The sequence below is a fragment of the Cornus florida genome, unplaced genomic scaffold, assembly GCF_030987335.1.
Source record: "Cornus florida cultivar Cherokee Brave unplaced genomic scaffold, ASM3098733v1 CherokeeBrave_3.0.0_Hap2_Chr05, whole genome shotgun sequence".
NCBI classification, from domain to species: domain Eukaryota; kingdom Viridiplantae; phylum Streptophyta; class Magnoliopsida; order Cornales; family Cornaceae; genus Cornus; species Cornus florida.
Window position 1 is genome coordinate 89,062,985 of NW_026775575.1, and position 10,168 is coordinate 89,073,152.

General features: G+C 37.1%; 1 protein-coding gene across 2 annotated transcripts; it reads right to left on the reverse strand.

Moving 5' to 3' along the window:
* Positions 1 to 334: 334 nt before the first annotated feature.
* Positions 335 to 2,818, reverse strand: LOC132307478 (zinc transporter 11-like). 2 transcript variants are annotated; one of them, XM_059805260.1, is made up of 3 exons: positions 2,137 to 2,818; positions 1,449 to 1,507; positions 335 to 1,135 (listed from the first exon to the last, which is right to left on the reverse strand). In XM_059805260.1, the coding sequence occupies exons 1-3, from the start codon at positions 2,558 to 2,560 to the stop codon at positions 611 to 613; spliced, it is 1,008 nt and encodes a 335-aa protein (XP_059661243.1). In that variant the 5' UTR covers positions 2,561 to 2,818; the 3' UTR covers positions 335 to 610. The 2 variants fall into 2 exon arrangements, with proteins under 2 accessions (XP_059661243.1, XP_059661242.1); XM_059805259.1 differs by having other exon boundaries at positions 335 to 1,138.
* Between the last annotated feature and the right edge of the window lie 7,350 nt (positions 2,819 to 10,168).

Consider the following 10,168-nt stretch of genomic DNA (forward strand, 5'->3'; position numbering starts at 1 on the left):
ATATTTATCATATGGATTTCAGTATAGAAGTGTTATTCTGCTGTATGAGAGAAGTTCAATTTGAAACTTTTTGCAAGAGGAATAATATTTAGCGATATTATGTGCTGATCTTGTTATTATTGTGAAAATGGATGTTGAATTGACTATATATAAATATATATATATATATATGCTGGAAGCATTGGAAGAAAACTGCAACTCAGAATTTTATAACTGAATTTTGCACTTCCAATTTATACGCAAATACTGTCTATGCAAGACTATCACGGAATTTTCTGACAACTTCCTTAAAAAATTGAAAAAAAAAAAAAAAAAATCCCGATCTCTACAAATATTGTCTATGCAAGCTATATAACAGATATTAGATATTTACCAATATAAATAGAACAGATGTCAGATATTTACCCAAATATATATGTAACAGTTGTCACATTTATCAAACTCTGACACAGTCAATCCACTAAAATCTAAGTATATGTTCACTCACCTAAAACTTCATGGAGCGTGTATCATTATGAAATACAAATTCTGTCATCTCGGTTCTTGCGATCACTGATTTAAAAAGCAAGAACAAGGCCAGCAGAAAGCAAGCATTTTCATCAACTCCACTTTAGGTATCCCAAATCATCACAACAGCAATCACCCCAACCCCCGAAAGTGCAGACAAGAACTTGTACTGAGGAGTATCAACCGAAACCCTCCTCTGTGGTAAGTGACCCTTGGATAGTAAATGATTAGCGGAGACATAAATGAAAACCCCACAAGCAAGGCCCAACGAAATGCCACAGATCCAGTCTGCTACAATGCCCTGCGTCGTGGCATCTATCACAATCCCCATAGTAACACCAATAGGACTTGATATGGCAAAGGCAAAAGCATAAGCAACACATGACATGAGAGGATAGTCCGGAATACTATGCAGGACGGCTGTTCCCATTGCAATGGCCGCAAAAACCTTGTGCAGGCTCACCGTCCAAAGGGCTCTCCAAGCCCTGGCTTTTGTGTCTGCAACTCCAATTGCAATGCCTTCAAATACAGAGTGGAAACTCAAGCCTATAATCAACAAGACGGTGTCCCAAAAGGAAGTATCATAAAAAAACGAGGCTTCCACATAATCATCTGTGCCATTGTCAACCTGCTGAAACATTAAAAGTAAACAACTATAAAGTCACGACTCGGTTAGTTTCTATAGCATTTGGTATCCTCTTCTGTTATGATTCTTCACACATATACATTCTAATGGAGACTCTGATGGTTCCACCCTAAGCTAGACTTTGCAGATACAATATTTAGTTTCTATAGCATTTGATATCCTCTTCTGTAATGATCCTTTCACCCATATACTACATTTTAACGGAAACTGTGATGGTTCCACTCTAAGCTAGACTTTTTAGATACAATATTTATACGAGACGACAGGATAATGGTAAATCTCCTTTATATCTCACCTGAATTTGTGACTGTGAAGTTCCAACATCACTGCTAGGTTTTCTCCGCTGCACACTGCCTGCAAACAAGAGAAAAATATACGAAAACTGTGTTAATAAGTACTAATGTATTCAATTAGCCTCAGTCTGCTCCACACACTCAGGCAAACCAATAAAAGAAAAATAAAGCTATTAACTCAAACAATTTGTGACCAGTTAAGATCATTGAATTTCATTTTGCTAGGCCTTAACATCAAAATACCACCTTTTAAGCAGGGTCATGTTAATCGTCACAACTGCTCAATTACCAATCCAACAAATGGTTTCCTATTCTCTGGAATTAGTAAATTGGTCTCACATTTCTTCAAAAAGATTTTAACTTACTAAAATCCCACAATCCACTTTGTGTAAAATACTAAAAAAATAATAGTAACTTCCTACTTGCAACAAGAAAATTGACCAAAAAATAGCTTAATTTTCTCGAAAAAAAATAATTAAAAAAGCCACTGTTAGCATCAAAACCTCCACAAGTCTGAAGGCTAATCCATAAACATTTCCAATGCCACTGTCAATTTCCATAATATATATCTGTTTCTTAAAATAACCAGCTCATTATCTAGCCATCAAGTGACAATTCATCAATTCATAATCAATATGTGTGTGTGAAATCTGAGAAGGTAAAATGAATGTGGAATACAAAAAGTCATACCTTGCAGAGGGATGCCACTACTAGTTCGTTTTCGATGGATATGGAGAACGATACAATTGGCTAACATAGTGAGCAAATACCCCACACTCGCTAACATGAACGCAAAGGGATAGTGTTTGGAGGTCAAATTCTGAAAAGCCTCATTTGAATCGCTGAGGAAATCCATCAGAGCCGTACCCAAGAACACTCCACCGGCGAACTGTGTCCCCAATACAACAAACCCTTGGTTCCATTTCATCAAGTAGGGCGAAACCCCAGCTGTAAATGTAACAACGAATACTAGAATCAGAGACCAGATTTTGACAAGAATTAGGGACTTGGATCTGAGGTCTGGCGGCTCAGCCGGCAGTGGGTCCGCGTCGGCGCCTCCGTGGGCTGAGGCAGAGAGGAGGAGGAGGATGAAGAGGAGGAGAGAGGGAGGCATTGCGGATACTGAAGTAGAAAAGGGGATGCATTTGGTGCTTGGAGTTAATAATAGTGTTAGGACGTCTCTAATGAATTGTTTTGAATTTGTTTGGTGGATGTTTATGAGCCACTTCTAACACTGTATTTTATTATACACAGAACAGTGGATGTATGGAGAGACAGAGTGTGCTCGCGTTCACGTTGCCGCTGGACATATATACGGATATTGTATTGTATATCTGTACAAACACACAAATCTATGTACAACACAAAAATGATGCACAAGTTGAGGAATCTATATAGCATTATTGTATAGTATTGTCATTTTTGTGTTGCTGGCATCTTGTGCCAAACACAACAATTTTATGTTAATGAATATTAGGGGTGCAGGTTGGGCAGCCCAACCCAGGCCCGTTCCAACCTCATCACAACTCAAATTTGGGCCAGGCCGGGCCAAGGTCAGCCTAGATTTGAGCTCTACTTTTCCGGGTCAAACGGGTTGGCCGGCCAACTTCTTTATATATATATATATATAATACACATAATACAAAAAAATATACAAATCACATTTGTTCCTTTTCAGTATTTGAAAATATCAAATTTTTAGAGAAATTTTTAATTTTCAATTCACTAATATTTTGTCATTTTTTCTGTTTAATTTTTTTTGGCATTGCAAAGGCAGAGCAGGATCTTATTAAAAAATTGGTATAGTGACTGAAATATTCAACTGTTAATTTTTGGGTGCTTCCAAAAACTGGAGAGAGTATTCAAAGACCAAATCATGATCAATCATGTTTGATTAAATCACGCCAAATTGTTCTAATTGAAGAGAGAGCTAAGAGCAGTACTTACAATTGAAACACTCCCTTCACAATGTCAAGATGCATATTGCAAAATCTTCCTATCAAGACAGTTAGGAGACATATATAATCACATTTATGAAACTGAAAAAGGTGAACAAATTAAGTTTTTTTTCCATGAAAATAAAGAATTCAATTATTAAAAAAAAATTAAAAATTAAAAATTATGTGGTCTGAACAATAGTGGTGTGTTTCTACTTCGTTATCCTGAATCCATAACATAACAATACTGATTGAAAATGTCTCGATCAACTGATGTGAATGTATGTTTATATATTTATGGTGTGATATAGCCATATATATCACCAACAACATTATTAAACGTCCAACTATTCCAAATTAATACGTACTGGATGAAATTTCTATTTCCATGACTGAGAAAGATCAGATGAGTTGATCTTTTCACATTCGGAAAAATATATGATCGTATGATTCATATCTTTGGGAAAGTTTAGTAGTTATGTGAAAGCGCTGCACCTAGGTCATGTCCTGGTTTAATTATTTTTCTTTAGTACTAGGAAAGCACTAATTATATATCATGGTACTTGTTGATCCTAAAATCGGCCGGCTAGAGCCGATTTTAAGTTGATGAGTTGTGGGCGTGCCAGAACCAAATATACTTCAGGCGATTATAAGAGATAGAGAACAAATAAACTCCTAAATGAGTTCAATATTGCCTTAGTTAAAAGGACTTTACCAGTGAATAAATTATAGTAACAATATGAGAATAGAAATAGGAGAAAAACAAATATAGAAGGTGATAGGGAGAAGAGATAGAGAGACAGAGATATAGGGAGAGAAATAGAACGAGACTGAAATAGAGAAAGATAGAGATAGCAAGGATGCTATTTAGGGAAAGTACTTGAAAAAACAAATAAATAAATAAATTGATTCTGAGGGTGCTGGACCTCTTGTGAAGCGTGTCTCTCTGTTTATTTATAGAATAAATGGTAAAACAAATTCCTAAATACAAGCATCCTAGTTATATTCTAATACAACCACATAATTATTCAAATTAAACTAATCCTAACTAAATACTAATTCCAAATAAAATCTAATCCTATCGATAAACCAACTAAAAATAAATTCAAACTAAACATTCCTAGATAAACACTAATTCAAAAATCAAGTAAACACATAAATCTTATCTAACATAAAGTACAAGAACATTCTATCCATGTAGCATCCTTACACATAGCGTTATTTTGTATGAGAACTACCACGTCACTGTTCATGTATAGCACTAATAGATTTTCTTCCAACTGAAATGCTATTCCAAACCACCTTCAATCGAATCACCTTCCATGACCCAGATATCCTTCTCGTCCCAAACTCCTAGCACATCATCACTGACCAGGCTTTATGTTCCTGGCCCATATTACTATATCATTGATCATCAAGTCCAATTGAAGCCCAAACCCAATTACCAAAATGGGTGTCAACAATGCCTCCCAATTTTGGTAGTCGTTTTAACCCTTCGGCTTCCAAAATTTAAATTACACCCATTGTATCAAGTTGATATACACACCATAGAACCACCCACTGTCATCATTATTCCAGGTTCATAAATGGCTTAAGTTGAACACTCACCCTCTATATTTGACTTATTAGAGGCTTTCTTTTCCTCCAAAAGTTCAAAAATAGTGGGTTGATACTTCTTCAAATACCTTCTATTTATTGGTCTTTCATGCACCTCACCATCCAAATCCTTCAACTTATATGCACCTCCATGCAACACCAGATGAACTATATATGGTCCATTCCATGTAGGTAACCACTTGCCATAAGTTCTGTCTACTTTTCCAGGCGGGAGAATTGTTTGCCAAACCATATCACCCTCTGCAAATGACTTGAACTTTACCCTTTTATCATAAGCCTTCATTACCTTTGTTGATTTTACATTTAACTCCATTGGCAACATAGCATCATGGCCAAAGGTTAACCGATAAGGAGTTGTTCCTGTACTTGTTTGCTTTGAATTTCTATAAGACCACAAGGCTTCTGAAAAGGTTCCATGCCAACACCTCGGCTTGTCCTTTATCATTTTTTCAATGATTTCAATTACAACTTTATTCGAAGCCTCAGCCTGGCCATTCCCTTGAGCATAATAGGGTGTTGAAGTTACTATTTTTACTTGCATATCACAGCCAAGTTGCAATACTTCTCTAGTTACTGATACATATTCCTCGGCTTCTACCCTTTTGGTGAAATAATCGGTAGCTAAAATAATCCAATGATGACCCTTTGATGAAGGAGGATTAATCTTGCCAATTAAGTCCATGGCCCAACCTCTGAAGGGCCATGGTTTGACTAATAATTGCACCTCTATTGCTAGAATCCACTGCATTGGGCCATGCTTTTGACAATCTGTACAACCCTTTGCATAGGTAATGCAATCTTTCCTCATTCTAGGCCAATAATATCCATATTGGCGTATCAACCATTTCATTTTGATGCCGGCTTGGTGAGCTCCATATATTCCTTCGTGTACCTCTGCCATAATCTTTAAACCTTCAAACTTGCTAAAACATTGAAATAGTAGACCATCATCAGCCGATCTTCTATAAAGATCTCCATCCATAAGTACATAATCGACTACACTTCTTTTTATTTTTCGATCGGCTTCTGGAGTCGGATGTGGTAAGAATAAGATGTAAGGAATCCTCCAATCATCATCATCTAACTCGGCAACATCAGTAGCGAAGACCTCTTCTATAATTTTTATTTTTGAGGGATGCCGATTTTGGGAATGGAATCGGCTAGATATATATTCTAGCCGATTTTGTTTTTCTGCTTTTACACGACTGTTGCTAGAATTATCCAGCCGAGACTCTTCACCAGGCTTAATTGGGAAGGTAAGCCACTCAATAATTCTTTTCTTCTTTAGTTGAAACTCATACCGAGAAGGTCTGTCTGCCAAATCAAAGAGATCTTGAAACTCGACCCCATCAAACCTCTTGCGATGTTCAATGTCTAAACCGTTTAATGCCAACTTGATGCATTCTGGTTCTGGCAAACTTACTTGGCATTTGAGTTTAGCTTTTCTGAACTTGGCTACGAAAGTTTCAACCGATTCGCTCGACAACTAAGATAAACGGGATATGTTTGCCAGCATAGCCTCTGTCTCTGTTCGGTATAAATGGGTATGGAAGGCTTCCTCCATTTCATCCCAAGTTGATCGGTTGAGTCGATTACAATTATAAATCAACCTTCGCAATAGCACGAATCATTGTAAAATAGGGCTATTGGTCGGGTAAGTCGAACCACTGGGACTGCGCTAATCTATGGCAACCTAAGTGTCTAAAGTCTTTTTAGAATGATAGGGGTGTTCATAGAGGATTTGTTGGTTGTCACTTAAGTTATGAAATTAAGGTGCATAAAATAAAAGCTTGCAAGAATTTAAAAGAGATTAAATACAAGTAAAGAGGACTAGGGAAGTGAATCCGCCTCCATCCCTATACACATACTAGATTAGAGCTAAATTGGGGAAAAAAACAATATATATTATGGTCATGATACATAGCAACACTTGGTTGCTATAATATCCTCAAGAAGTTCATTAAATCTGAAGCAAGCATGATCCATCAAAGGTTAACATGTTTAGACTACCTAACTAAGGTGTAGCTTAACCACATTTACTTGAATGAAAGACTATCAAGCCCTAGATAAAATGATGAAGCACATGAAGGTAAGAAATAAGCATAAATCATCAAAGGTTTCACCTAAGCAATGATCTATCAAAGTCCTTATCAACATGCCATTAAACCATTTCATAACCTTGCCTCCATTCTCACCATGAAAACTCAAGCAATATGATCAATATAAGACATCATCTAAAACAAGATAATCAACTTAAAGAAATCATCCATACATATATCAACATTCATTACAAGAAATGAAGTGCTCTTGGTTATGAAAAGACCATAGAATATACATTTTAATCCCCAAAATATAGCCTAAAGTAGAACATGCTTACAAGGGAGGGGCCTCATCACCTCCCTAGATGGAGGTTTAGTTACCCATGGGAGCTTTAGAAGAAGGAAGAAACTTTGATGCAACCTTCATTTTCAAGCTCCTTTGTTGTAGCTTCAAGAACTCTATCTTCTCCTCTTCTTTCTCTCTCTAGAAATCTTGCAAAGATGAGATATGATCTTCTTTGTGTGGTTCCCTCACCTTGTAGACATCCTCTCCCCCCAAACAAGGCTCAACTCCCCACCAAAAGACATCTCCAACCAACCCATAAAGATGGAAATCAGAAATGAGGGAATCAAGGTGCAAGTGGGCTGAAGTGATGGATCCCGGAGAGCATTCTGCTCAAAGTTCGAGCACTCTAAATAAGCACTTCGAGCGCTCGAAGTTGGACCAGTATGCTCCTTTCTCTTGACCTACTTTGCACTACTTTGGTAAAATAGCCATAACTTTCTGCTACGAACTCCAAATGACGAACCGTTTGAAGATTTGGAAAGCTAATTCAAAGCTCTAAATACGCCATGTTTTAATAGAAGTCCAGTTCTTGAGTTTGATAGGTCAAAAATGGCAAGTAAAGTCAGACTCCATTATTGCCAGAACTTTAGCCTTGAGCACATTGTTATTCAAAGATTGAACAAAACATCATTTTTGCTCCTTTTTGGCCAATGAACCTGAAAATATATAAAAACGTGCAAATGAAGATAATCTATATAGAATAATCGAATATTGGACTTAACTAATACAGCTAAGGGCGCTTGAATATGAAATATTCGACGCTTATCACACCCCCAAACTTACATTTTACTAGTCCCTTAGCAAAACTAAAATGAAAAACTCAATGAAATGACAACAATGGGAATGCTACCACAAAAATATCAACCATGGCAAAATGAAATATATACATAGCTCAAATATAACTCGAAACAGACACAGGACTGGAGACAGGGTCATTGAGTAGACTACCATGCATATATGAAGCATTGATACAAAAATTGGCTAAACACATTTCAATATACATGCATCAACATCCTAGTCCATATAAATAACTCAATTGTCATCTCTTGAATGGAAATCAACTCTAACTTCAGTGAAAGTGGATTGGATTCACAACATGCGGCTTTTACTTTCTTTTTCCAATTTTAAGACACAAGTCTTCAAATCATTGAATTCCCTTTTAAATGAAGTCCCTAAGGCATGAATTTATTTACAAAACAACTTTGTTGCTTGTTGACAATTTATTATAACTCAAAAATGATACATAAAATGGTTGTGCAATGCTGAAATCCTTTAAGCTTTTTAACCAACACATGTAACAAGCGTTAGGCCAACAACTCCCAAACCAGATGGCTTTAGGGTGCTGAGTGTAGAAACACTCCTAGGGCTTAATAGCTCGAATTGGCAAGGCTACGAACTCCAACGAACCATGTTTATTACAATATATATATATATATTGAATGACCGTGCAATGTCTAAGTCTTTTAAGCTTTCTAACCAACCCATATAGCAAGCGTTTGGCCAACAACCCCCAAACCAGATGGCTTTAGGGTGCTGAGTGTAGAGACACTCCTAGGGCTTAATGACTCGAGTTGGAAAGGCTACAAACTCAAACTGGTCATTATTTTCTTTTTCATTCTTTTTCTTTTTTCTTTTTTTTTTTATCATGCCAAAGGTATCCATCTATTAGGTTCATCAATTCAGATTAACTAGGTCAAGATCAAGGTTAATCAAGTTACATGCCTCACGGTTAAGTTTCCGATGTGCATTTGTGCATTGTGAAGCATAAAAGAATATAAGATCCAGCGAGAATTTAATTGAAACATTTATAAAGACTAAATTGCATCCACATGATCATTTCAAATTCACATTTTTCTTTATTTTCAAAAATTTACAATTGCTTCTATATACAAGGTATTAAACATATGATTCATCTCCGGCCAGTTTCAAATTATACTATCATTGCTTAGCAAAAATATGGAACCAACAATGCAAAATTGCGCCCCCAAACTTAAAGTACACATTGTCCTCAATGTGTGAGACAAAGATGTATAAATAAAGAGCATAGGGGATAAAAGGAATAATAATACCAGGTAGACTAACGAAGGCAAGGGTTTCCATCTATGTGAATGCTCAAATGTTTCCCCCAAACTTGAAATGTGCCACCTGAAATGGGACACGAAGAAAAGGCAGAAACAACTATAAAAAAAAATAATAAATAGTAAAACATGGAAGGAAAAATACTGAATAGAAGATAACAGAAATGCTAGAGAATTTTCATTCAAAATAACATGATTACAAAAGGAACTGAAAGTCAATCATGTCTAACCAGAGCAACTTGTGCATAGCACAGTCCTAAAGTTTAAAAGTAAAACAAAAACAGAAAGGAAAAAATATACATATGCAAAACAAAACGATAAAGTCCAACACTGGCAACTATCTACGGGGCCGGGGGAAAACGGGCAAAGATGGCATTGAGGAGAGATTGAGTCTCACGCCGTTCCTCCTGTGCCACGCGACGGTCCTCCGCTGCAACACGGCGGTTATCTACAGCAAGACGACGGTCTTCTTCGGCATGGAAGTAGTCCTCACGCACAGTCTGAGTGTGGTCTGCCAAAGAAATCTCAAAACGATCCATCCGCTTATGAACACGGGCAAGACTAGCCCGAATGAAGGCCTGGTCCGGCGGAAGATCAATAGGAGGCTCGTCCCATTCAGCGTCCTCCGCCATGGGGTCATCCTCAGAAAAAGGAGGAGATGGAGAGTGGGGCAATGGAGGAGCAGCGAGCCGAGGGTGCCGAGAA

What these genes read in the sequence shown, in the direction of transcription:
- LOC132307478 (XM_059805259.1), bottom strand. Translation starts at nt 2,560, where the DNA reads ATGCCTCCCTCTCTCCTCCTCTTCATCCTCCTCCTCCTCTCTGCCTCA. An exon ending in TAGTGGCATCCCTCTGCAAG is followed by an intron (nt 1,508 to 2,136) that starts GTATGACTTTTT and finishes TCTTGTTTGCAG; the next exon opens with GCAGTGTGCAGCGGAGAAAA. An exon ending in CTTCACAGTCACAAATTCAG is followed by an intron (nt 1,139 to 1,448) that starts GTGAGATATAAA and finishes TTAATGTTTCAG; the next exon opens with CAGGTTGACAATGGCACAGA.